The sequence below is a fragment of the Ailuropoda melanoleuca genome, chromosome 4 (assembly GCF_002007445.2).
Source record: "Ailuropoda melanoleuca isolate Jingjing chromosome 4, ASM200744v2, whole genome shotgun sequence".
NCBI classification, from domain to species: Eukaryota; Metazoa; Chordata; class Mammalia; order Carnivora; family Ursidae; genus Ailuropoda; species Ailuropoda melanoleuca.
Genome location: NC_048221.1, coordinates 7,825,707 through 7,852,700, shown reverse-complemented (window position 1 = coordinate 7,852,700; position 26,994 = coordinate 7,825,707). Strand labels below are relative to the sequence as shown.

Genomic DNA, 26,994 nt, shown 5'->3' with positions numbered 1-26,994 from the left:
ATAGCTGTGTGACTTGGAGCAAGTCACTTAACCTCTCTGAGCCTCAGTTTTCTCATCTGTAAAATGGGGACAATAATAGTACTTACCTCCTAGGGTTGTTGGGAGGATCAAGTGCCTCTGTACGTGTCAAAGCGCTTAGACCAGTGCCTGACCTGCAGCACGGGTTCCATATAACTGTGCTATTGCTACTCAGAACGCCCATGGGCCTGAGCTCCACCTGCACTCACATTCTTCCAGCAACCCTCCTGGGCAGGCCCTGGCATCTCCGTTTCACAGATGAGGAACCTGAGGCCCAGCAAGCGATGGACACCTGCCCAAGGTTCTGCGGCTAGGGGCAGAGCCGGAACGAGAACCCGGGTGGGCCTGCCCTGTGCTGTGCGGCCTCCCAGGGGCCACCCAGTGGCAACAGCCTGGCCAGGGGATGACGAGTACCCACCTGGAAATACTGCACGGCAGAGGACTCCTCTGTGCGCTCGCTGAACACCGACCGCTCCAGGGTGTGGCCCCGACAGGTTTTCAGGATGTTATAGAAGGAACAGAAATCTAGAAGGGGGAAGCCAGGTCATACATGGGCATCTAAGGGGGCAGTCTAAGTGGACACCCCAACTCTTCTACTTTAAGCACTCGTGCTTGCCAATTTCTGTTTCCCCAAACACTGTGTTGAAACTGAAGAAGGGCAGCCAAACCCGCCATTCGGTGGTGGGCACAAGAAGGCCGGTGTCCTGCACGCTGGGGCGAGCGCGCTCTGTGCGGCCGACAGGGACGAGCCTGGCCGAAGGGGCAGCATGGCCGAAGCCTTGGGAGGGCGCACACCCGCCAAGCCAGGCTCTAGGCGCGCGGGTCTGCCCCAGCCAGATAACTGCGAGCCACCCCAGAGGCTCACGGTGGGGTCTATGTGGGATGGATGGGGGGGCGGGGGCGGAGGCTGAATAACAACGTAAAGGTATTTAATAGCCCGGAACCGCACGCCCAGAAAGTGACGAGGGTAAAGTCTGTAATGTGTATTTTATTTTATTTTATTATTATTATTTTTTAAAGATTTTATTTATTTATTCGACAGAGATAGAGACAGCCAACGAGAGAGGGAACACAAGCAGGGGGAGTGGGAGAGGAAGAAGCAGGCTCATAGCTGAAGAGCCTGATGTGGGGCTCGATCCCATAACGCCGGGATCACACCCTGAGCCGAAGGCAGACGCTTAACCGCTGTGCCACCCAGGCGCCCCTGTAATGTGTATTTTAACATAGTGTTCTCAAAGGAGAACAGTATTTCTAAGGCAAGCCTCCGAAAACCGCAAATACGCAGTCTGGGAAGCTGAGAAAGTCTGGGAGGTGTGCAGTGGGGCCGACTGCACAAGAGCGTGAGTGTACATGAGGCCCCGCGCTCTACACTGAAAAAGGGTTAAAGTGCTACATTTTTGTTACGGGTACTTTACCTCGATTTAAAAAAAAACTGATAGAATTAAGAGGGAAAAAAGTCTACTCTAAATATTCAGAGTAGAACCAGGCCGGCAGGGTTCACACAGACACACAGCATGCACCCCGGCGCCGGTTTTGAAGGTGGACATGGGTTGTTGATGTTAAGGAAGGAGAGAGCACCTCTGCGGGGACGTGGTCGGTCACCCGGCTGCTGTCTCCACACTCCCCACCCCGGCCTCCTCCTCCGCCGGGGACACAGGGACAGCGGAGGGCGCTCCCAGACGCCGGGGGCGGTGACCAGGCCGGGCTGCTGCACCTTCACGTGCTCTCCAGCCCCAGGTGCCCCGCCCCCTCCCTGCTGACCCCCACGAGCCACCAGCAGTGGCCTGGAGCTCGACAAGCCCTCCTCAGGAGCTGCCTGCGTCCACCTGGAGCCCGAAACGGCTGTGCCAGAACCTCCCATGCTTCTCTGCGCGCTCAGAACAGAGCTCCGCGCGGCTCAGGATCTTGTCTTGCCCCCTCCTCTGCTTCTAGGGGGGCCAGGCCTGACACCCCCCCACACACAGGCTCCTCCGTGAGGCCTGGGGTGCAGCCAAGTGGTCAGGATAGGGCTCTAGAAGGAACAGATGTATGAGCCGAGCCCAGAAGGACCCAGAGGATTCGGCAAGGGAAGGACTGGGGCAGTGTTCCAGGCGGCAAGAACGTACTCTTCCCATGGACATATCTCCGCGTGGGAATCGTCTGTGGCGGCTCCCTGGGAGGGAGGGCTGGGCGGCGGTTTCCCCATGCTCCAGGGCCCCCTCCGGCCATGGCTCACAGCCTAAGAGGCCTGGCTCCCGGCTCTCTGGCCAAGCGCCGCCAGCACGGAAGGGCCACGTACCGTTCGGTGTGGCGAACTGGATGAGGACGCTGTTGCAGCCCAGGGTGATGATGAAGGACTGCTTGCCCACGCGGCTACACTCCGTCTCTCGGGACACCGAGCACTTAAACACACACACATCTTCGTCTGTGGGAGGAGAGAGGTGAGTGTGAGCCACAGGTCCCAGCACCGGCCGAGCAAGGCTCCCCATCAGCCAGCTTGGTGCAAGTCGTGTCCCTGCCCCCCCACCTCCCGCTCCACACGGCCCCCCAGCTTCTTCAGGGGTACCCTACAGCCCAACCTGGAAGCACCTGCCACGTGTGCCCTGCCCACATGGCCAAGGCCGAGGAAGAGGGGATGGCCGAGCAGACAGCAGGGACACAGAGACAAAGCATGGCCAGTGGCCAGGAGGGCTATCCACGGAGCGACCAAGGCTGAGGGTAAGGTGAGGGGTGGCCAGGCGCCGTGGGCCCAAGCAGGACATCCTGGCCCGGGGCCACCCCTACCAGGACCTTCCCTCACGGAGCACCTCCTGGGGCCCAGGCCCCTGGTCATCCGGTGGCACTGAGATGAGTCCCCGGGCCCCACTGAGGGAGTCTGGCATTAATTCACCAATTCTGCTCTGTTACATGGGGGATGGTCGGCCCTCACCCCTGAGCAGGGGTGGGTGGGGGTCAAGAAAGAATTCCCTGAGGTGCCTCTGTTTCCTTCACCTAGGCCTTTTCCCTCTCGTATTGATGTGATGCCGTGATTACGAGTGTGGCCACTGGTGCCAGATGGCCTGGGCTCACGCCCCACCTGCACCGCTCACTGTGCGACTTGGGCAGGTCACTTCACCTCTCTGAGCCTCAGTTTACTCATCTGTCAATGGGGCTAATGGTGGGGCAGGCACAGGGCCTGCCACCATCCACAAGCTGCCACCATCACTATTCCTGCTCCTTCGTTCAACAGGTGTGTGCCGCCCCCCCGCCCCCCCCCCAGCCATACGGTGAAACTCAGCAGCACCAGAACAGGACAAACCAATACACCACTGAGGTCCTGGGTGGTGCAGCAGGACAGACAGGGCATCTGTGTCGTATTCTTGGCCAAAATGTTCACCCTGGTGATGAACGCCAGATCATGGGGAAGTCGGCAAGACAACCTGCCTGGTCTCCTCAAAGCAGCAATGCCAGGAAAGACAAAAACTGCTGTAACTATTCCAGACTGAGGAAGACTAAAGAGACGTGACCATCGAATGCCAAGGGTGACCCAACTGGAGCCTAATGAAAACCTTTTCACAAGCTCTAGAGGATGATGGGGGGAACATGAATGTGGGCCACAGGTGTGATAACTTGAAATGACACGGGCGTGACAACGGCATGTGGTTCTGTAGAATAATGCCCTCATTCTTCTAAGAAGTGGGGAAGTACCGAGAGTGAATTCTCGTGATGTCTGCAACGTGCCTTTGAGCTCATCAGATAGATAACTACACACTGTACGTGTAGATAGTACCAGCGCAAATGTGGCAAAGTGTCCCAGTCCCTCCAGAATGCCAAAACCATTTTGAATAAGAACAAAGGCACCCCTTAAGTTTATTTTTTTAAAGTAATCTCTACACCCAATGTGGGGCCCGAACTCACAACCCCGACCGAGATCAAGAGTCACATGCTCCACTGACTAAGCCAGCCAGGCACACCAGACACTCAGTAAGGGTGCCAAGGGCATTCAGTGGGGAGAAAATCATCTTAACAAATGATACATGGACAACTGGATGTTGACATGCAAGAGAATGAAGCTGGACCTACCTCACACCATATATAAAGCCTGCCTCCACTAGATCAATGACCTAAATACAAGAGCTAAAAACTATAAAACTTCTAGAAGGAAACAGAAGGGTAAATCTTCCGAACTTGGATTTGGAAAAGATTCCTAGAGGTGACATTAAAAGCAAGAGTATCAAAAGCAAAACTAGATAAACCGAACATTAGAACTGAAAACTTTGTGCATCCAGGACACTATCAAGAAAGTGAAGACTAGGGGCGCCTGGGTGGCTCAGTCGTTGAGCGTCTGCCTTCGGCTCAGGGCGTGATCCTGGCGTTCTGGGATCGAGCCCCACGTCAGGCCCCTCCGCTGGGAGCCTGCTTCTTCCTCTCCCACTCCCCCTGCTTGTGTTCCCTCTCTCGCTGGCTGGCTGTCTCTCTGTCAAATAAATAAATAAAATCTTTAAAAAAAAAAAAAAAAGAAAGTGAAGACTAGGGTGTCTGGGTGGCTCAGTTGGTTGAGCGTCTGCCTTCGGCTGGTCAAAATCCCAGGGTCCTGGGATCGAGCCCCACATCAGCTCCCTGCTCAGCAGGGAGCCCGCTTCTCCCTCTCCGTCTGCTGCTGCTCCCCCAGCTTGTGCTCTCTCTCTCTGTCAAAATAAATAAATAAAATCTTTAAAAAAAAAAAAAGAAAGAAAGAAAGAAAGAAAGAAAGAAAGAAAGAAAGAAAGAAAGAAAGAAAGTGAAGACTACCTACAGAATGGAAGAAACCATTTACAAATCATATACCCAGGGCCACCTGGGTGGCTCAGTGGTTAAGCGTCTGCCTTCCGCTCAGGGAGTGATCCTAGATCCCTGGGATCGAGCCCCACATCAGGCTTCTCTGCTGGGAGCCTGCTTCTTCCTCTCCCACTCCCTCTGCTTGTGTTCCCTCCCTTGCTGGCTGTCTCTGTCTCTGTCAAATAAATAAATAAAATCTTAAAAAAAAAAAAACCAAATCATATACCCGATACGAATGGTGTCCTGAATATATAAAGAATGCGTTCAGCCAGAAGATAAACACCACAGTTAAAAAATGGTCAAAGGGGGGGCGCCTGGGTGGCACAGCGGTTAAGCGTCTTGCCTTCTGCTCAGGGCGTGATCCCGGCGTTATGGGATCGAGCCCCACATCAGGCTCTTCTGCTATGAGCCTGCTTCTTCCTCTCCCACTCCCCCTGCTTGTGTTCCCTCTCTCGCTGGCTGTCTCTATCTCTGTCAAATAAATAAATAAAATCTTTAAAAAAAAAATGGGCAAAGGAACTGAATGGACATTTCTCCAAAGAAGATACAGGACTGGCTAACAAGCACGTGAGAAGATGCTCAAACTAGGAGTCATCAGGGACACACACATCAACCCACCAGCAGACACCACTTCACACACACCAGGACGGCGATGACTTTAAACAGAGAGGGGAAAATTACAAGTGTTGGCAAGGATGTGGAAAAATTGGAACCCTCACACCCTGTGAGGGACGTGGAAACATGAAATGGTGCAGCCACCGTGGAAAAGAAGCTGGTGGTTCTTCAAAAAGTTAAACATAAAATTGCCATTTGACTCAGCCATCCCACTCTGGGGTATGTACGCAGAAGAACCGAGAGAAGGAGTCAAACGAACACCTGTATGCAAATGTTCGAAGCGGTGCTCTGCACAAGAACCAAAATGGAGAAACCACTCAGACGTCCGTCGGCTGACGGATGGACACACAGAAGGCGGCAGATCCACGCAACGAAGGGTGAGTCACCCATAAAAAGGAATGAAGTCTGAGCCGCCTGGCGGGCTCAGTCAGAAGAGAGAGAGAGCAGCTCTTGATCTTGGGGTCGTGGGTCCGAGCCCCACGCTGAGTGCAGCGATTACAAAAAAAAAAAAAAAACCAGTTTAAGAACCACCACCACCAAATGCAATCGGTACGCGGCTACAGCACAGATGCAGTACGGTGGTGACTGGAAGAAGCCAGACACAAAAGGTCACACGCACGTGATTCCATTTTATGAAACGTCCAGCACCGGCTAATCCACCGAGACAGAAAGCAAACTGGGGGCCGTCCGGGGCTGGGAGGAGGGAGAACAGGGAGGGGCCGCTTAATGGATTCAAGGTTTCCTTTTGGGGTGATGCAAATGTTCTGGAACCAGACAGAGGGGGTGGTTACACAATACTGTGACTCCAGAAAATGCCACTGAACTGTACGCTTTAAAGTGCTCTGTTTTTATGTTACGTGAATTTTATCTCCACAGAAAAAGAAAAACGCTCCCAGCGTATCCGTGCAGATAAGAAGGGCCTGTGGGTGTGCCCGGCCCCGCTGCTCTCCCCTCCCGCGGTCTGAGCGCCGGACCTGGGCCCTGGCAGGCTCCCGGGGCCACAGCCCAGGTGATGCCGGCCCACTTCAGCCGTCCGCAGCCAGTGCCCCCCTCCTGGGAGGAAGGCGCGGCCTGCCCCCGACCACAGGCCAGAGAGAGGAGCAGATACTGGCAGGCCACCGCCACAGGCCCGCGACCGCACAACACCGTGGAGATCCCCAGAGAAGGTGCTCCCGAGCGCTCCCCTAAGTGGGTCCCAGGAAGGGACCCTGGCACAGCGCCCGCACCCACGTCCCTCCTGGGGCAGGAGATAAAGGCAATCTGTCGGCGGCGCCAGGGTAACAGCAAGCCGACCAAGGAGGGCCTCTGTTTCCGAGGCAGCCTGGCAACCCGACCAGTCGCCCGAGGCGCCCCCTGCAACCCGGTGCTGGGCAGGCAACCACGAAGACTTGTGGCCAAGGGAAGCTTGGCTGGTTCCAGGGAACCCGGGCCGAGGGTGACCTGACCTGTCCCATCGTGGCAGAGGCAACACGGCCCTGGAGCCTGCCTCTTGGGAGAGTCATGGCCATGCCACCCCGCAGACCAGTCCCCAGCACACAGGAAGGGCTCAATAAATATTTGACAAATCAAAAAAAAAAAAAAAAAAAAAAAAAAGCTAGACCGTATTCTTCTGTGTATTTAAAAGACTCAGAAACCCAAGCTCCTGGAAGGCCCTGCATGACCCATACCCCTCATTCATCAGACCCCCAGCCCCACAGGGGGCCAGCTCACAAGCCTTTTCCCCTTCTCCTGCTCTGCCTCTGCCCTCTCACCGGGATGGGCCCTTGGGACAGTGGTGGGGTGGCACTCTGTCTATCCCTGCCAGAGGACAGCACACGGGGCTCCCACTCACTCACTGCCCAGGGTCCCCCCAGCCCAGATGGGACAGAGCTAACATGCACCCCGTCCCCTGGCCAGCTCCCCGGAATGGGGGGCAGTCCTGGGAGAGAGCTTCTCCTCCCAGGAAAGAGGTCTGGCGCCTGCCCCCAGCAGTGTACCCACCCCCCCCACACACACACACGGGAGCGCCTCTGTCCGCCAGGAAATCTCCTAGTAGACTCAAAGGCCAGCACTGTCCTCTCTAGTCCCCCCTCTATCCAGCCATCACTGGGTGAGCCATGGAAGCGGCAGGAGGAACTCTGTGCCCTGCCTCCAGAAACCCACCGATAAAACCAATCTGCCCTTGTCACACCGGCAGCGTACTGAGGGGCTAGGTGCCCAGGGCCCAGAGAGGTAGGGGACAGGAAGCGGGAGAGGGCTTAGCAGGCTGCCATGATGGTTTAAGTGAGGGTGACCACAGGGAGGGCTGTTGGCCAGGAGGCTGTGCTGGGTTCCTGCCGATCGAGGTCAGTGGAGCTGGGGTTTCTGCCCTCTAGTAATATGATCGGGCGACAGAGCTGGGAAGAGGCCCCCTCCCTGGGCCATCTTCTCTGGAGAGGCTCTCCCAGGGCAGGGTCTGAACAGAGGAGGACGCAGGAAACACCCGGACTCAGGAGTATTCATCATGCCACAAACGTGTCCGCCTGCTCTTGGCCCCGGCCCGGCACTGTGGGCTGGCCTCCCACCGGCTACACTGCGGGGTATCCAGCGGAGGCTCCGATGCCAGGGGCTCGGGGGCCAGAACACCAGGGACAAACACGGGGCCAGAAGGCTTAGGGTGTGCCGGCAGGAATCCCAGGGTCAGAGAACCTTCCTGAATCTCGCTCCCCAGGAAGGCAGGCCCCTGTAGATCCGAGTTCCCACAGGGAGCCAGGCCCAGCCCCCACCCAACCACCCCTCGCTGAGACGGGGTAGGGGCTGGGATGCCACACTGTACCAGCGCTTTCCAGATGCCACGCTCTGTTCCTGTGCTTTACCCAGACCCCTCCGAGCACCTTTGTGCCCACCAACTGTGCCCCTTATGCCTGAGGAACCAGGGTCCAGACAGGTTACGTATCTCGCTCAAGGTCACACAGCAAGCGCGGGGCCAAGCTGACTGGCACCAGGGTCTGTGCTCCTAACCAAGGCGCCATCCCTGTGCTTGCGAGAGTAGGTGTTGGCCAGCCTTCCCTGTAAAGGGGCAGGGAGTAAATAATTTGGGCTTGGCAGGCGGTAGAGTCTCTGCTACTGGGACTCGCCCCTGCCACAGACCATATGCAGCCGAGTGAGTGCGGCTGTGTGCCAATAAAACTTCATGACAAACCCCGCCGTGCGTCTGGAACTAGAGGTACAGAGAGGCTGGGCGCTGAGCCCCCTTTCCGCCCACTTTCTTGGTGGCTCACTGGACGTCGAGAAATGGAGACACCCTCCCCATCCCAGAGGGGGTGAGGACAGCCAGGTGGCCAGTGATGAGGATCCCCAAGTAACGGGCACTGCTGCACGGGGACAGGTGCCTAGAGATGGCACCTGGCCCCGGCTGGGACAAAGAGTGGGAGCGAATTCTCCAGCAAGAGGGAAAAAGGCACATGGGAAGGCAGGGAGAAAAGGAGGCTGTGATGTTGTCATTTATACTGAACAGACAGATACCTGGACAGAGCTCTGAAGACTCTGGGAGTGCCGGAGGTGGTAAGAACAATAAAGGGGTCTGCTGTGAGTCAGTCAAAGCCCCTTTCGACCACTTGAGTTTATGTTAATCAGGTGACTCTCCGAAAGCCCCTAAGAATGGGGGCTGGTTGCCAGGGGGACCAACCGAGTAATTAGAGGGTTGGAACTTTCAGTCCCTCTCCTAGGCCTCCAATGGCCAAGGACTTAATCAATCATTCCTGCGTAACAAAGTCTCCATAAAAATAAAACCCAAAGGACGGGGCTCAGAGAGCTTCCTGGCTGGTGAGCAGGACGAGGAGCTGAGAGAGGGGCACCCCTTCCTCACACCCTGCGTACACCTCTTTTCCCTCTGGCTGCTCCTGAATTCTATCCTTTTTATATTAACCACCCATCTAGGACGTAAACGGTTTCCCTGAGCTCTGTGAGCCCTCCAGCAAATTCACTGAGCCTGAGGAGGGGGCCCTGGGAACCTCAGATCTATAGCCAGGGGGCAAGGAGCACAGGGGACATCCCGGACTCGCGCTGGCGGTGGGGGTAGAGGGTGACAGTCTGGTGGGGCTGAGCCCTTATCCTGGGGGGTCTGACCCTATCTCCAGGCAGGTGGGCAGTGTCAGAACGGAGGTGACTGTAGGCCACGCAGCTGGTGTGGGGAGGCCCCCACCCACACACTCGTGATCGGAAGTGTTGGGTATCAGTACTGAGCGCGGGAGACACCCAGGAGGCTTCTCCTCAGAGGGACCCAGGGCAGCGTGGCTGCGGCCAGGGAGGTTGACGAGCTAGACTCCCAGGCCGGGTAGGCAGATCTGGGTCTCGAGCCTCTCGGGAGTCCGGCCACTCCCACAGCCATGGGCAGCACCTGGAGGGACTGAGTGCTGAGATGGCCTTGGGGACAGGGCTGGAGGAGCTGCGGGCTAGGCAGGAGATGAGGGAAGCTGGGAAGCCAGTGGCTCTTGGGGGATAAGCTGCCTGCACCCCACCTACCACAGAACCACCCCAAACACCCCCTCCTTCAGGGCTCCATGGGCAGCAGAAGCTGGCGGACTCTGAGGCACAGGGGCCTCCCTGGGCCCAGGTATAAGGGAAATGCCCTGCTCACCACCTCACCTGAGGCCTGGCACCCAGGAGGGCCTCGAAAGAGCTGGCTGATTCAGGGAGCAGCAGACACAGGAAGGCCCGTCTCAGGGGCACTGACCAGACAGTCCCGGGGACACATGCTGAGCCTCCATCATCTCCCAGTCACAATGTCTAATGTGGCCAATATGCTGGGGCCGTTCTCCTGCTTAGACCTCTCCATGGTCTCCCAGAGCCTTCTGGAACAAACACAAACTCCTCATGGGGCTCATGAGCCCCTGTCAACATCTGTGGCCTCCTCCATGTCCCCAGTCAATCCACGCTGACCTTCGCCACCCCCAGACCGTGGGCAGGATTTCACTCTGGCTTCCATGGCTCCTGAGATCCAGAACGCCCTTCCCCTCTTCTCCTGTGTCACTGTTACCTCCTCCTTGAGGTCCTCCAGCACTTCCTGGACAAGTGCCCCATCACACAGCAACTCCTTATTTAACACCCCCTTGCTCCCCAACCGACGACGCAGAGCAGCACAGACCCAGGGCTCCGCACATGGCTGGCACAGCACCCAGACCCGGGGGCACTTGGGGAATGCTGACCTGCATGGTGGCCCTGGGGCATGGGGTCCGGGAGGCCAGGCCCCTTCCCTAAGTGAAGGAGGCAGACGGCATGTGTGGCCTCAGGAAAGTCACTTAACCACTTGAGAACATTGGGCGCTAGGCACCCACACAGTAACCTCCCTGCCCACACTGCCCGCCCCCCCCCCGCCAAACAAGCAGTAATGGGACACGCAGAGGGTCACTGGGTCCTTCAGGCTGGTCAGACCTGGGTCAGAAGGACCCAGTGGAACAAGGACAAATGCCTGGAGTTACACTCTCCCCCCATGGAAACTTCCATCCTCATGCAAGAAGAGGGAAGCTGTCGCACGGAGAACAGAGGTGGAGGAGAAGACAGGAAAGCTGCCACCAGCTCGGGGGAAAAGGGCCACGTTCCAAGTCCTTGCCTCGCTAGTGGGGAAACTACCACAGCCACCAAACGAGGACTAATTAAAGCTACTTATCTTGGCAGACTTGGGGCGAAGGGGGGTGGGGGTGGGTAGAACTGTTTGTCCAAATGTGAGGTCTTTTACTAAATCACCTCCTGCCGCCAAACAAATACCAGGCTGTGTTCCTTCCAGAGGAAAATATTCCACCATAAAGAAAGGTAGGTGAAAAGGAAGGCGAGGCACAGAAGGTCAAGGTGCTTTGCTCTGCTCGGGGCCCTCCGCTCAGGGGGCAGCTCGCGTCTCCGTGCAGCCCAGGGGCCCCAGCCTTCCAGCGCTCACAGGTGCCGGCGGGAGGCTGATGGCACAGTGCGGAGAAGGAAGAGTAAGAGGGACCAGAAGGAACTCGGGGAGGGGGCTCTGATACACTTGGAGGCGAGGTACCCGCACATTAGAGCCTGCCCCGGGGAGGTGGTCACAACCCCGCCAAATCAGGCTCTGGGTGACACAGGGCTCGCCTTCCTGGAAGAGCCTCTCGTCTCCCCGAGGCACCCAGTGCCTGGCGGCAGGAACCGAGTCTCCAAACTGTGGGCACAGAAGCTTCCCCCGTTCCTGTGTGGTGTGGCGTCCCTGTGGCCAGCAGAGGAAAGAAGTCACTCCTGGCTCACCCAGCAGGGAAGACCAACACGGGCAGTGACTGAAATGATGGGCATCTGATGAGCACTGGGTTTATATACAACTAATGAATCACTGAACTCTATCTACATCAAAAACTAATGACGTACTATATGCTGGCTAATTGAACATAATTATAAAAAATAATAATAAAATAAAATAAAATAAAATAAAATAAAATAAAATAAAATAAAATAAAATGATGGGCATCAAGGAAGTCCAGGTTCAAGGCCAAACTTGCTACTCTCCGGTTGTATGACCGTGGACCTTTGTTCCATCATCTATCAAATGGTGATAATGACACAGCCCTCGGGGTGACAGGGCATGACCCACATGGAGGCCTGACAGGTGCCCCACCACCTGCCTTCACCCCCAACCTCAGGAGCCTCATCTGAGAAGTGGGGATTACAAGAGGATGAGGACCCCTCCTTGTCCCCCAGATTCCGTGAGAAGATGCGGGTGGGGGGGCAGTACGTGTACCAAGTAATCAGTAGCTGGGAGCGGCCACTTCACCCTTCAGCAGATCCGTGCCAGTCTCAGAAGAGAACCCAACCCTGGGCAGCCTAACCCGGCCTGCCCTCCCTCTCAGCCAAGTAACCTAAGCCTGTTCCTCCGGTGCTGTCCTGGGAGACGCTGCACGCGCTGCCCGGCCCCGGGGTGTCTGAGGACCAGGAGGTCACCCTGGGCTCCTCTGGCCCGGCCCGGCCCTGGGGGGTGGGGGACTCCCAGCCCTCCCCGCAGGCACCCGGAGCGCCTGGCCCCGCAATCTGTCAGAGCCTCCCCACCCAGAAACCCCGCCCCTGCCAGCCCTTTGGGGGCCTTATCCTAGAATTCCACTTGCCAGTGTCCGCGAAGATAAACCCATACCTGGGACTGTCCAAAGCAGCTGAAAACCCCAACGCCCACTGAACAGGGAAGAAGGGGCAGCCAGGAGCAAGCCGGCAGGTGCTGTGAGAGCCGGCCCGGGCCCCGTAAACATCTAGGCTCCACAGGTAGAAAACAGAGGGCCACCGGCCAAGCACGCTGCATGCCTGGGGGCTTTTCTGGAAAAAAACAGTGATGGAACGGCTTCAGTGGCTGCCTCTGGGAGGCAGGCAGTGTTGGCGCGGGGGCACCCTTCCACTCCCGCTATTTAACCAGGCAGAACTGGGCTCCCGGGGAGAGATTTCTGCAGGAAAATCCAGGCGGGAAGGTCACACCGGAAGGTGACGGCCAAAGTGGGGCACGCGGGCTGAGACCAGGAGGTAGGAAGAGAAGGACCTTTCAGGTCCCACCCTCCTTAGCGGTTTGAGTTTACACCCTGTACACAAGAGATAACTGAACAAATGGCAATCCTGACGGCAGGGGAGGCCTGGCGCCCACTCAAGTCGTCTGGGGTGTCCCCGGAGTGAGCAGGTCTGACCACGTACCTCCCTCAACCTGCTGGAGGGCCAGGGGGGTGGGAAAGGGCCTGGGACCAGACGGTCCTTCTGAAGTAGGCGATGGACAGCATCGACTTCTTAGCAACGGCCCTATGCTGGAGCAGACCCATACCCACACCCCTCTCGGTGTGATGGAGGAGGGGCAGCGGCCCCAGGAGACTCGGGTCTCAGCCAGGGGCAGCGCGGCCTGCATTCCAGGCAGCTGTCACCCAGGGAAGCCCTTCTCCCCACATCAGGGAGGCCACAGGTGAGGCACATCCCCCAGAAGTCCAGCTCATTTCAGACCCAGGTTTGAATCCGGGCTCTGTCACCTGGAGCCTCACACTCCCCCCACCCCCGGGCCTCAATGTCCATGTCGAGAAAGCTAAATGAACGCATTGCTCACTACTGTCCTAAAGACGAACACCCCCTTTGCATCCAACCCAAGACCCACGGGTAGACAGTAGGTGTTACTGGCACAAAACACCCAGCTTGGCTGCCCTGTCCCCAAGGCATTCTGGCTGGAGGCAGACAGTGGAGTCCTGGAGAGAATTCTGGCCCTACCCACCAGCCCCCATCCGGCCACTAAGTGCGCCTTGGGGACATGGGAGCAGCCACCTGGCCGAGGCAGCGAGTGCGTGGCCAGCTTCAGACTGTGCCTGGGAATTTTTCGGTTTAGGCCTTGCGAGCTCCAGGATGGGTCTAAATTTAGGCCACTCACACGGCCCCTTCTAAAGCAGCACCAAGTGGATGGAACACCCCTCCTTCCAGGTTACCTCCCTGGGAGGGGACGAGATAGGGGCCCTTTTTTCTATTGGCAACGGTTTATTTCCTAAAGCAGGGATGGGAGTGCACAGTGTGTTCATTCCTTTGAGAATATTCACAAGAACTCAACAGCAAGCCACCTCTGTGGGCACAAAGAGGCTCGTATTGGGTGGCAAGTTGGGCAATGTACAGGGCAGCTTGAAAAATCCAAAAGACAGGTCTATGTCAGGAGGGGCCCTGAGAATACAAGTTTCTGAGGAGGAAACTTCCCAAACTCCCCAGCAACAGGGTGACAGGACACCAGGGAGATGCATGGGCAGAGGGGAGGACAGAGAGGCTCTTGGTCCACGAGGCAGCCATCTGGGGGGCAGGGACGCCCCCCAGGGTTTCCTGCTGGCATAAGGGGAAGCAAGGACCCCGTGGCCCCTGGCACCACTTGGGCCACAGGCCTCCCCGGCTACTGCTGGGTCTGACCCAGAGCTGCTCGCCATGGCAGCACCCCAGTAAGTGGCGAGCCGCCCCTCACACCCCCTGGCTGACCCTGGGCTGCAGAAGGGCCCTGCACCAATGACACCCAAACCTCACTGACCAGCGACAGCTCCGGGACGTCAGAGCCCTGCAAGGGGACTCCTCTCAAAGGGCTCGCCCGTGGCCGGGTAGGGTGGAGGCCAGCACCACCTCCAGGCCCTGCAGGACTGGTCTCGAGGAACCCAAAGAGGAAGGGCAACCCCAAGAAAAGAAGGAGCAGACAAAAAAAAGAGCTTGGCTTTTCTGAAAAGAGTACTAGGGGCACCGACTGGGCGGGAGCTATTACATGCAAATGTCTCCCCCATCCATGCTAATCAGCTGCGCAGCCCCAGGCTTTGTGAGCTACAAAAGGGACAGCAGATGTGCGCCAGGGTTCCCTGGCCCCTGAAAGCACGGACTCAGCGGGTAATTATGGGGGGGGGGCACAAAGCAACAAAACCAGCAGCCCCAGCCCTGGGCCCCTGGGCCCCTCAGGCCAGGACTTCGAGCTGTGACGCACCCAATAGCAGGCAAACACCCAAGGACACGGGGCCCTCAGTTACTGCTCCGGACCGCCTTCCTTTCAAGAGAGGAAACCAAGGCACAGAGATGACATGCTCAGGGCAGCTTAGCCCAGGGACCCAGCATCTTGTGAAAGAGCCAAGCCCCATCCCAGCATACACTGGGAAGGACATGGGCTCTACGACCCAGCAGAGCCTGGCCTGCCTGGTTGATGACAGGTGCCATCCCCGAGCCACCACTGCAGGGAAGGTGATGGAGGTCACCTCCTAGCGCTGTGAGGGGTCACTAAGGGTCTGAACGCCCCGTGACAGCAGGAGCTGGGGTGGGCAGCGCTCTCAGAGGACCGAGGTGGGAAGGGGAGGCCCTGGGCAGAGGAGCCGCCCAGGGAGACCTGGAAGGCAGGGCTGGAACGAGGCATGTCAAGGGCAGCAGGAGGACCCCGGGCTGTGGGGGAGCCCACCCTCAAAGCGGTAGTACACCGCACCTTCTGGCTCCCATCATGCCAGGGCCAGCGCGCTCAGCACAGGAAGCGGGGGAGCGGGAATGTGGTTCCTGGGGGTTCTGCCCTGGGGCCAGCTGAGGGGCCTCAACCCGCAGACCAGGGTGGCTCCAGAAAGGCTGAACAGGAAGAGGCAGGAGGACAGGCCAGGGGCAGCCTCAGCAGAGAATGACAGAGGAAACTGCAGCCCGGGGGCTGAGCGGACTCAGCCGCCTTGGGCCCAGCTTGAGAGCAGAGTTTGACCAGCAGCACAGAGGCCAAACGGGACATGCTAGGGCCGCGCCACGGCTTGGAGGGCTTCCGCCAGGCCCCTGGGAGCCCCTATGGCACCGCCTGGATCAGAATTAGGAGGGCCCTGTGCGCCTGGCTCTGTCCTCAGGCTGCCTCCCCGAATGTGACTCCGGATGAGACAAAGGCGAGAGGGGACAGAGGCTGCCTCACCCCAGGATGGAATCGGCAACGAGGCAGGAATGAGGAAAGACTGGCTCTGGGCTCCAGGACAGTCCTCCCAGGACACTTCCCCGACACAGAGCAATTACCACAAGGGGCAGGTGGGCGCCTCCCCCACGCAGGGTGGAGTCCCCTTTAGGGCACACACGCCTCACCAGCGCCTGAAAGGTGGCACAGCAAAGTGGAGGTGCCGGAGCCAAACCGGGGCCGGCATCCCAGCATCCCAGCAGCTACCTGCCCCAGAATGCCTCCGTTTCCTCGTTTATAAACTGGGGGGAGGGGCTGTGGCTACTGAGGATCCCCACAGGGTGTGCGTGGCTTGGGGAGCAGAGAATGGGCTGGATCTCCCCGCACTCACTCCCCTGCCCAGCACCCTTGTGCCAACTGCACACGGCAGCCAGCCGGCCCTTCGGGGCTGTTCTCACGGTTAGGCGAATCAATGAACGTAAAGCGCCTGGCATGCTGCCTCCCTGGCACGTGCTCAAGCGCAGTAAACGGCAGCTATAGTAGGCCTCGGAAACACGGGTAAGCAGGGCGTGGGGCCAGGGAGTCTGGGGCGTCACAGCCAGGCATCCCAACGGGTGACCCCCCCCATCCGGGAGGCGCATCCAACACTGGGGACTCCACCCTCTGGTCACACAGAGGGCTCGGGGCAGAGCCAGGTTCCACGGAGGGCCCCTCCAGGGCACACAGCAGGTCTGGAAACCGCAGCCGGCCTTCGCCTTCCCCTCCAGCTCAAAGAAGAATGCGGCCAATTTTCTGGAATGTCCCTCTGGGGTCTGTAAGAGGCCCCCCAATCTGTCTGTGATTATTTATTCCCATGGCCCCTGGAGGGGATCACGAGCAAGCCGCTGCTTTCTCGTTAGAGCACTGAGCTGCCAGGTCCCCCCCTCACCGCACTGTCCTCACCTGGAATGTAACCCGTGCTCGTGTCGCCAGACAGGTTTCCATACGTGAAACCACTCCGCTCTGACGTGTGTAACACATCCAGCGAAAACGAACCCCAGCCACACGAACACAATTAGCAGGGAAGCAAATCCGCCAACAATCTTAAAGAAAAACAGCCCAGACCTGCTCTTGCCAAAGCTGTGGGTGATGAATCGCTTGAAAGAGACACACAAAAAGAGGGAATAAAAGGGGGTTCCCTCTCTCCGTGCAAGGAGTGGGGGTGGGGAGGAGACAGAGCCCCCTCCCGCAAACCAGTCTGGACTTGTTTCCAAGAAGGCCCCGCCTGACAGAACAAAAAGCACCCAGAGGCTGGGGGACGCGTTCTAGGTCTGGCCTCGGGTGGCGGCTTCATGGGCGCACACAACTGTCAAATGCACCGAACAGAACCACCGAAGGCTTGGGCACCTGTGTGTGTCGATTAAACAACAATTAAAATAAGTCATCAAAAGAGTATCATGAGGCCAGAGTTTCCAGATCCAACTCCTGCCGGCCTGGGGGAAGCCTGGTCTCAATTTCCTTCATAGAACTGGTTTTTGGGAAACAAAGGGAGTGGGGGCAGGGAAAGTCGGGAACTCCAGATTCTTCAACCAAAAGTCAGAGCAGGTGACGTGGTCTCTCTGGGTGGGCGTGAAGGTGCCAGCGGCCCCACCCTGCACAGCGCCTGGGACCCTGAATCCAGAAGCCTCTCAAGCAAGTCCCGGAAGTGAGAAAGCGGGAGGGTGGAGGCACGAAGGGCCAGGGGTCTCCCTCCTGAGTCACCAGGGACCTGGCGGGGGGGCTGGATCTCAAGGCCACCTCGGGCCCCTCCCAGCCCTCCCTGTCTCAGGGCTTTATGATCGCCGGGCACCTGGCCACCAGCACCTGGCACACATCTGCCCTTCCAGACGATACAGCAGGTTTAGACCAGTGACCTAGGACGCTGTGTGTTGTTCACCTGCTGTGCGCTAGGCTAACACCAGCCCTCAAGCCGCCCTCCATCTTCCCAGAAGAACTGAAAGCTGAACTGCGACGGCTTGGCCAGAGTCACAAGGTCACATCAAGGTAAGGCTCCACCACCTATACTAATTATGACCTCCAACAGCTTCTGACCCAGAGAGGGCTGCCGCAGTCCCCGAGGGGGAAGGGAGAACATTCATTCCAGCACGGAATGCAGAGAGACAGGGATCCCGGAGAGCAGGAGGACTGACCCTGGGATGCTGCAGACCCCAGCCACCCCCAGAGCCACCGCCCCGTGGTCCCCAGGAATTCCCCCCTCTCCACCTCAACCCTCTCTGGCCAGGGGCCTCCTGCCCCCACGCTCAGCTCCTCAGCTGCCAGGCTCTGCAGGCTGACTCCTGGGCCACGTCCCCCCGCAGTGGGGAGACGGGGTTCTCTGTCTACTTTCTCTCCACTCCCCGAGACTGGGAGTACGCGGGGTGGAGATGGTGTCTGGCTGTGCTCAGCTATGGCTCCAGTTCAGCCACAGATGTCCACTGCCACCTAGGCCACCTGCCACCAGCTAAGCCCCTCAGTGAAGCGCCCCACCGACAAGGAAGCTGAGACACAAGAGACGGAGTCATCCGCCAGGGATCACCCTGCTAGGAAATGCTGGGGACAGAGCTGGGCTTGAGCCCAGACACAGCCAAGGTGTCACTCCTCCCCCCTGCGCAGCCCGCTCCAGCCACACCTGCGGCTGGCTGCCCTCGGCCGGCTGGGCAGCAGGTGTGATTTTATACGCGTCCCCGAACTCACAACAACCCTCCAAGGTAGGTGCCATCAAGAGCCCCATTTTACAATCGAGGAAACAGAGGCACAGAGAGGTCACGCCAAGGGGCAGAGCCAGGCCTAGGCCCCACCAGGCCCTCCTTTGGCCTCACCTGCTTTTCCCCCATGAGCCCTGGGCCCCACCATAGCAGGGGGCCCGCCCTGCCGAGCCCCACCTCCCCCTTGCCCTCTCCAGCATTTTCAAGCCTCTGCCCAGTTCACTTTCTTCCGAAGGAGGCTGACCACTAAGTACAATGTGATTAGGTGACTGCTGACTTAGTGCCTGTCACACAACCCCCCCAGACCGGCAAATGTGGGAGCGTGTGCTTGGCTTGGGGCGTCACCGTAGCCCCAGCTCCTAAAACAGTAACTGGCACACAGCAGACTCTCAGTCCATGTTTGCTAGCTGTTTAAAGGTAGACGAGAGGTAACCTACTGCAATAAAAACACAGCAAGTCCCCCGCCAGTACATGCTTGTGGCTGGATGGATGGAAGGTCAGGTCTCCCCATCTTCAAAGAACTGTGGGTAGGCCCTGGGGGCCTGGGCGAGGTGGACCCTCCCTTCCTCCTCTCTCCCGGAGACTCCACCACCCCGCCCCCCCCCACCTGCCATCTGGCTGGGTCCCCTCCCCCAGCCCTCCAAGGGGGCTGTCCCCCCATCAGGAATCCAGTGACCTCCCCCCCTGGCTCTGGCTCACTCTGACAGACACTGCTGAGTGCTGCTCTCGGTCCTGGCCGATCAGAGCTGCACTCCGGCCCAACAGGCCCAGGGCCCCACCTCTCCCACTGACCACCCCTCAGAAGCCAGAGGCATCCACTTCACTCCCCAGTCGAGGGCTATCCTCCAGTGACTGTCAGCCTTTCTCGTGTCACAGATCCCTCAGAGGGGGATCAAAAGTGGGGAGCTTTCCCCCAAAAAATGCACAGAGAACGAACAGCAATGCCATGGCCATGGTCCATCAGGTAGACACACAATGAAGAATTTGATGTGTGTTCCCTCCAGAGAGGTGCCACTGTCACCCCCTTTCTCCTTTTTGTCAAGGAGGCTGGTCCAAGGTCACAGTCTCTGAGTCTTGTCCCTCTAGCCTTCTGCAAAACTGCATGCAATTTCAGGGTATCATGGAACCCCCGGGGACCCTCGAGGACTTCAGATTAAGAGACTTATCCCAAAGCCCCTCCCAGCCTCCACTCTCGAACCTCCACTCCGCCCTCTCCAGGATGGGGATCTCCCCTTCATCCTGGCAAATTCACCACCTCTGCAGGCGGCGAGCAGACCCAGGCCCTGAGAGGGCACCCCAGGAAAGAGATGGCACCTGCCGGGGAAGGCTCCCCAAGCCTCTCGCATTCTGCTAAATCTGATCTGGTCAGCGGCCTCGCACCTCAGATCAGCCCTGAGTTCCCGCCATTCTCTCTCCTCAAAAGCCCTGCACACCCACCGCGTCCAGACCCCCACACGTGTCGTGGCCCGTGCTTGCCAGGTGTGGCTCATGACGCTGGCCACTTTGCAACTGTGATCTCAGACATGGGCCCACAACCCCAAAAGGTGTGAACAGTCATACTAAATTGGACGCACAGAGATTGTGAAGACCCCAAGTGGCAGCTCAGGTGGGATTTTGCCAACCTGAGAGTTTGGGCAGGTTGGGTTTTGCTGTCAAAGGAGCAGCAAGCTAGGCTTTCAGAACTTCTGGGTTTCCAAATGGCCAGTGAGGGGCTTTGGGCAGGTAGAAAGGAGGAAGGGGAGCTGGGAGGTGGGCAGTGGGTGGGACCTCGGACTGGAAGCCAGATCCACTTAGGACTCTGACATAACAGCCCCCCACCTCCATGGGGCTCCAACTCAGCTGCCCAGAGGAAGGGGCCAGGGGCCGAAGGAGGTGCCAGCTAAAGGTAAGGGACATTTTCCCACACCCGAGGGCAGCCTGGGTTCACAGAAATGCCTCTCTATTTTAAGAAACAAACCACTGCAAGTGGAAAGACAAATGACTACTGGCACGAAGCCTCCGTGCTGGGCGGTGACAAGCAGGAAGGGGACTTCGGGCAAATTGGGGGCAGCACGCCCCTTCCAAAGGTGGCGCCGCTATCCAGCTCCGCCTCGGGGCATGTGGGCCCGGGGTTGCCAGCCCTTCTGAGTTTTCACAAGTGCAAAGTCAGATTCTGACGTGAAATCACACAATTTAAAAAATAGTGGGGCGTCGACTTTTATTTTAACCACATGGGGGAAGAAAACCTGAGGGCAGGGCATTCATAGCCCCTGCCAAAGGGTCATGGCCTCTGTCCCAGGGCAGAGTTCGTCTTTTGTTCCACAACACCACTTCCGGGCCTCTGACACACTTCTGGGGCAGGTTAAGGTGAAACTATTCGGTTACATTCCTGTTGCATGCTCTAGTCTGGAAGCTTCCACGGGCCCCTCTCTCCCTGCTCCCATCTACACTGTAACCTGCTGCCACAGTAGTCTTTGGAAATAACATCTTATCACGTAGGCGCCTACGGGGAAAACGGTAGACAGCTCCTGATCATATACAGGAAAAGGCCCTGTCGTGTGTAAAACATCACTTGGACCTCACCTTGCTACCCCCACTTTGGCTCCTCCATTCTTCAGAGAGACCCCTTTGCCCCACCCCAGGCTGCTGACCCCCACCCCCCACTTGAGCCCTCCATAAACCAGGAACACCCTTCCCAACATTGGCTACACCGACATCCTACCTACTGTGGCCAAGATGACTGACTGTCTCGCAGTGTCTGTCCTCTCTCCTACAGAAAGAGAAACCCTGAAATTAGTTGAGCTGAGCCCAGCTGACCACTCAAACAGACTACAGACTACATTTCCCAGCCTCCCTTGCAGCTAGTAGTGGCTCCACAACTGCATTCTAGCCAATGGGATGAAAGCAGAAGCGCCCAGAGCAGCTTCTGCAAACTTTCCTTAACAGACACCTGGCCAATGCCCTCAGCACCTTTGTCCCTTACTTTATCTTGCTGTCTGGACACCAGGGTGATAGCTGGACTCCAGCTGCCATGTTGATCCACAAGGACAGGACCTCACCCTAGAAATGGTGGCGGGGGGTGGGGGTTAGCTGGAAGGACCTGGGCCCAAGGAATTCCTGAAGCAAAGCCTCCACACCAGCCAGCCCTGGTCGGCCACCCTCCAGACTTTAGCGTGAGAGCACAATAGATAAAATGCCCTGTTGTTTAAGCCACTGCCACTCTGGATCTCCGTTACGCATGAATGAATGGAATCCTGACCACCTTTTTTCATTGAACCACCCCACAGCAGAACAATGAGCAGGTCCAACAGCAGTGACCCTGAAAGCCAGCTCCCCTGCCAGCCCAGCCATGTCACCTGGTCAAGCCCTTTCACCTGTTTTTCCACGAATTAAATGGGAGTGGTGCCCCTGACCTCCCAGGACTAACCTAAGCGGTAACACACAGCAACAGCCACACCTGTCAGGCTAACTGGCCCACAGAGTCCAGAAAGTGCACTCTATCTGGCCTGAGGGATTAGGACACTCCACAATCAAAACAAACAGATGTACACAAAAAAAGGCTTTTCGGTTTCTCTTAAAAGCTGGGGCAGGGGTGCCTGGGTAGCACAGAGGTTAAGCGTCTGCCTTCGGCTCAGGGCGTGATCCCGGCATTATGGGATCGAGCCCCACATCGGGCTCCTCCGCTGTGAGCCCTTCTTCCTCTCCCACTCCCCCTGCTTGTGTTCCCTCTCTTGCTGGCTGTCTCTATCTCTGTCAAATAAATAAATAAAATCTTAAAAAAAANAAAAAAAAAAAAAAAAAAAAAAAAAAAAAAAAGCTGGGGCAGATCTGCCGAGCAGGGCTGGGGCCAAGTTCCCGCCATATCTCCCTCTCCTACCTGCCTCATTCATTTATCCCAGGGGTCCACAAGCTTTTTCTGTCAAGGGCCAGCAAGTCAACATTTTAGGCTTTTCAAGACACAAGGGTGTCAGTTAAATATTCTTACTTCAGTTGTTGGGTTTTTTTTTAATAGACCCTTCAGAAACGAACAAAGCTCCCTTTCGTGGCTTAAACGGAGGCCACAGGCCTGCTCTGGTTCACAGACCATCGTCTGCCCATCGGCCCTAACTGACGCTATTAGCCTCTCCCCAGCTGCCCCCAAGGTCAAACGTTTGAGTCTGTCCACACAGGTTCACGCAGAGCCCGGTCCCCAGTAAATGCTCAATAAAATGACAGCAGGCAGGAACACCTTACAGGCACCACTGGAATGGGAATGGCCCTCCGGTGTTACTAACTTTCTGGGGTGTCACCCCAGCTTGACACTGAAGGTCCTAAAGCCTGGGCACATGACCAACTCTTCTGTGCCCCTTCCCCAGCTGCCGGGGGGTACCACACAACTGTGACTGGAGGGAGCCCCAGGAGCTCCCGGGTCTATGGCAGCAGGCCATACTTCACGTTGTTTTTACGAAGGGTTTTTTCTTCTGGGGTTTCCCCCTGGCCTGCCCCCCACACACTGAAATGTAGGCCCGATCAGAACCAGTCCGGCTGTACGTGGCTTCCTGGCCAAGGGGGTGGGGAGAGTCCACAGAACCAGGCAAACTGATTACACTGACCGAGAAAGAAAAGTGACACAGTCATCTCCAGAAAGAACACTGGGGGCCTGAGGAACTGAGAGTCTGCTCTGCTCCCCGCCTTGGCCGCCCCACAACGGGCTTCCCGAGAAGCTGCCTCCTTTCAAAGGGAGGGCTCCCTGCGTCCGAGAACTCCAGCGGCCGCGCCAGGGCTTCCTCGGGGCCTGGGACGTCTGCACCTCTGCCTGGAGAAGCGGCCTGGTTCTGGGAGCTGCTATCTAGCCACTGCCGTGGACACCGGCCAGGCTGACTTCCGACGGCAAGGAGCGGTGGGGAGGGTTATCGCTCCCGGCAGGGTGACCAGGACAGGGCCTTCCGCAGCCGTCATCTTCCTCACGTGGGAGGGTGCAGACGTCAAGGAACGTGGTCATCTGTCTGCTACCCACACCCAGTTCCCAGCCCCTCCCCGCCCCCCGCCTCAGGTGGACATTGCAGCCCTGGGGTCCCTCTGCCATCCGCTGGGGGTGTGAGACAGCAGCTGGACGGCCCGGCGGCGTAAGGGGCTCCCTCCTCGAAAAGCCAGCTCTTCGTCACTCCATCCCAATACCCACGCCATCGTCGACAACATCTACAAAAATATGTATTGTGTCCCACCAGACACCCCTGCTCCACACTCCCATGGTCCACGTCACCCAAATTTCTGAGCCCCAAGTGGTATCATTCCCGCTGCTGAGGAGGAAACCGAGGCTGCACGCAGGTAGGTGCTGCTGGAGGTGAGGAAACAGGCTCAGGGAGGTGAAATGGCTCATTCAAGGCCACACAGCCGGTGACCCATGCCAGTCAGACCCCGCATTCACGACCCTCACCAGCACCCAAGCACACCTCAGGCTCACCTCCCGCATGAGGCACGGGGAGACTCGTGTCTTGGCCGACGTCCCTGTCCCTACCCACACACAGATTGGAGTCCCGGGGGTCTGGAATCACACATAGTTCACAGGACCCTGACTCACAAGGGAGCGGTGAGCAGAACAGGGCTCCTGACACCGCATCTGGCCAAAGCAATCACGTCCCAGAAGGGTCCAGACCGGAAAATGTGGAGGCCAGGGAAGGAAGGTCACCCCAAGACAAGGCCTAAAGCTCCTAGCAGGCCCCAAGTGCCCCTGGTCCACCCCGCCGCCGCATTCCCGCACATCCCCGCAGTGGCTGGACCATCTCTGACTTTCTCCAAGGGACGGCGGGCTAGCACTCTACACCCGGCAGGCCGGGCCTGCTCGCAGATCCAGGAGCAGAGTGCAGCCCCACACCTCAGCCCTGGTACTCTACACTCCCCCGGCACACTTCAGAGCGATCCCTCCCTGTGCGCCCCACTCTTTGTGCCTGCTCAGGAGCCAATGCTGCCTCACCCTGAGCAGTGACCGAGCCAAGTCTGAGGTCATCGCCAGCCCCGGCCTGCTTTGGGAGCAGTTGTTACCACCAAAAAAGTATTAGTGTTCTGAGCAAACACGCGCTATGCCACAAAGTCCCGCCATTACCCCCATTCTACCGATAAAATACTGAGGCACAGAGACTCGCAGATACTAGGAAGGCACCGAGCTAATCCACATAGTAGACCCTAAAAAAATATATCCAAGCCCTAACCCCCCCCGAACCTGTGAAAGTGGCATATCTGGAAGAAAGGGTCTTTGCAGATGTAATTAAGGCTCTCAAAAGTAAAATCGTTCTGGGTTTAGGGTGAGCCCTAAATCCAATGACAGGTGTCCTTACAGAAAAGACACAGAGAAACAGGGGAAGGCCATGTGAAGACAGACGCAGAGACTGGAGTTCTGTTGACAAAAACCAAGCAAGGCCTAGATCCAGAGGAAGCTGTTAAGGGGTAAGAAGAAATTCTCCTCCAGGGCCTCTGGAAGGAGTATGACCCTCCCAACACCTTGATTTCAGACTCCTGGCCTTCAATTGTGAGAGAATACATTCCTTTTGTTTTAAGCCATCACAGTGGCATGGCAGCCCTGAGGAACGAACAAAACCAGGGTCTGCTGACTCCAGAACCCACATTCTCAGCCCCACATCAATGTTACTTGAGCATCAAGGGGGAAACATTCTTTCAGACCCCTGAAACTATATCATCCCTCACTGAGGATCTCAAGCTGAGAAAGGTGGACTTTCTCCTCTTCACGAAGCCTCAGTTATAAATTACCTCTAAAAGACAATGTTATCTTTATAACTAGTAACAATATCGAGATTACCCACAACACAAAAGCACAAAATGTAAAAACTCTCCTGGAGGAAGGTGTTAAGGGTAGGAGAAACACCAGGTGTGGGGGGCGCCTGGGTAGCTCAGTTGGTTAAGCATCTGCCTTCAGCTCAGGTCATGATCCCAGAGTCCTGGGATAGACAGAGTCCCGTGTCGGGCTCCCTGCTCCCTCTGCCTGCCGCTCCCCCTGCTTGTGATCTCTTTCTCTCTCAAATAAATAAATAAATAAAAAGGGGGGGGGAGACACCAGGTGTGGAGTATATGAGTACTCGCTGTACTATGTCCCCAATAATTCTATAAATCAAAAATCACCTAAAAATCAAAAGAAGTTATTTACAAAAGAAAAACCAACTATCCTAGAACTGCTTTGAGGATTAGCCCTTGGACCCCAGTTGGAGAAACACTGCCCACCTTTATTCTTTATTAACACTTGCCAAATGAATGGCCATGCTTATCATCTGGGAGATCCTGCTGAGCTTTAGAGCTTAAGTGCCTGTCTAAGTTCTGATGCCCACCTGGGATACCCTTCTCCCCTCTCTTCATTTGGTCCCAGAAAACCCCACTCTGCCCCGGCAAAAAGAGCCGTGATACTTGGGAGGTGGGCACAACTCCACAAGTTTGGGTCTTCCAAGCAGAGGTGCCAGGAGAACCCTGTGTGAACCAACTGCTCTAGATACTTTCCTTTGGACCACCCCCTTCCAAAGTGGCTAAATAAATAAATAACTAAATGCACACAGGCCAAAGCCAGGAAAGGCCTCCTCCGTGGCTCCCAGAGCATCAGTGCAAGTAACCCTGAGACAAAGCTGAATGAAACAGAATAGCAAAATGTGAACAAGTAATCGGGAATCAGAACAGATAAGAAAGAGTAACAGAGAAAGAAAGGGGATGAACTACAAAGACTCAGGGGCCTTGGCAAACACATTTGTGATTTTTTTTTTTCCATTGAAATGTCAATTTTGAAACTAGCTTCTGAAAATGTAACCAGCTTTTCACATCCCCAAAAAGAAAGATCGGAGGGCCGTGGCGAGGGCGGAGGCTGTGTTACCTCTTACTCCGGAGCCGGACATCAAGAAGGAGCCCTACCCTTCCACGTTTCCACCGGGAGCACATCCAGCAGCTCGCACCACCCTGGCATGCGCCCTCTCCCCAGGTCTAGAAGTTTCCCACACGGGGGTCCAGAACGCCAAAACGCTCGCGATGGGTGGAACCGGGTCCTCCAGGCCGCCCCAGGGCAGGCACCACTTTCCAACTGTCCTTAGCAGTCCTGAGAGCCCCGAGAGATGGCCAAAGGCTGCCCACACCCCTCCTTCTCTCCCCTAGGGAGACCACACCCGCCCCCAGGGACTCCCACCTCTCCCACACCACAGGCCCCCTTCCCTTCCACCCAGCCCCCACACCCCCGGCTGGCTACGAATTCACCTTCCCCGCTCGGCCCCCCACTTCCTGCCCACCCCCTCCCAATCTCAGGGCCCTCACTCCCCCATTTCCCGCTTCCCACCGTACTCGGGGCACCTCATCTCTGGCCACCACTCACGCCCTCTTTTCTCTCTGCCCCTTGACATCGTTCCTCCACTGCTCTCTCTCGGGGGCCCCCCACTCCCAGCTCCCTCGGCCCGGCGCTACGGATCCCACACCAGGCCCCCACGGCTCAGGGCCCCTCACCCTCCGGGCCCCGGGCCCCTAGCTGCGGCCGCGTCCTCCCGCCCCCGGTCACTCGCCCGGCCGGCCTCGTGGGCAGACCCAGCCCTC

The 26,994-nt window shown here is 57.3% G+C and overlaps 1 protein-coding gene and 1 long non-coding RNA gene across 4 annotated transcripts in view; one reads left to right on the top strand and one right to left on the bottom strand.

Annotated features, from left to right (window-relative positions):
* CARM1 (coactivator associated arginine methyltransferase 1) overlaps nucleotides 1–26,410 on the bottom strand; it is a 40,022-nt gene extending 13,612 nt beyond the window's left edge. For 2 of the 3 annotated variants that reach the window (XM_011227635.3, XM_034657792.1), the window contains exons 1-3: nucleotides 12,500–12,626; nucleotides 2,297–2,422; nucleotides 437–543 (exon numbers count right to left, since the gene is read on the bottom strand). In XM_011227635.3, the coding sequence (XP_011225937.2) occupies nucleotides 437–543; nucleotides 2,297–2,422; nucleotides 12,500–12,611 (345 nt within the window). In that variant the 5' untranslated portion in view covers nucleotides 12,612–12,626. Of the gene's footprint in view, nucleotides 1–436; nucleotides 544–2,296; nucleotides 2,423–12,499; nucleotides 12,627–26,290 lie in introns of those variants that run through there. The other variant, XM_034657793.1, reaches the window with a different exon arrangement.
* LOC117801852 lies at nucleotides 5,421–7,002 on the top strand. Its single transcript, XR_004624610.1, has 2 exons — nucleotides 5,421–5,786; nucleotides 6,286–7,002. It is a non-coding gene; the product is annotated as an uncharacterized LOC117801852 (long non-coding RNA).
* Nucleotides 26,411–26,994: the final 584 nt, after the last annotated feature.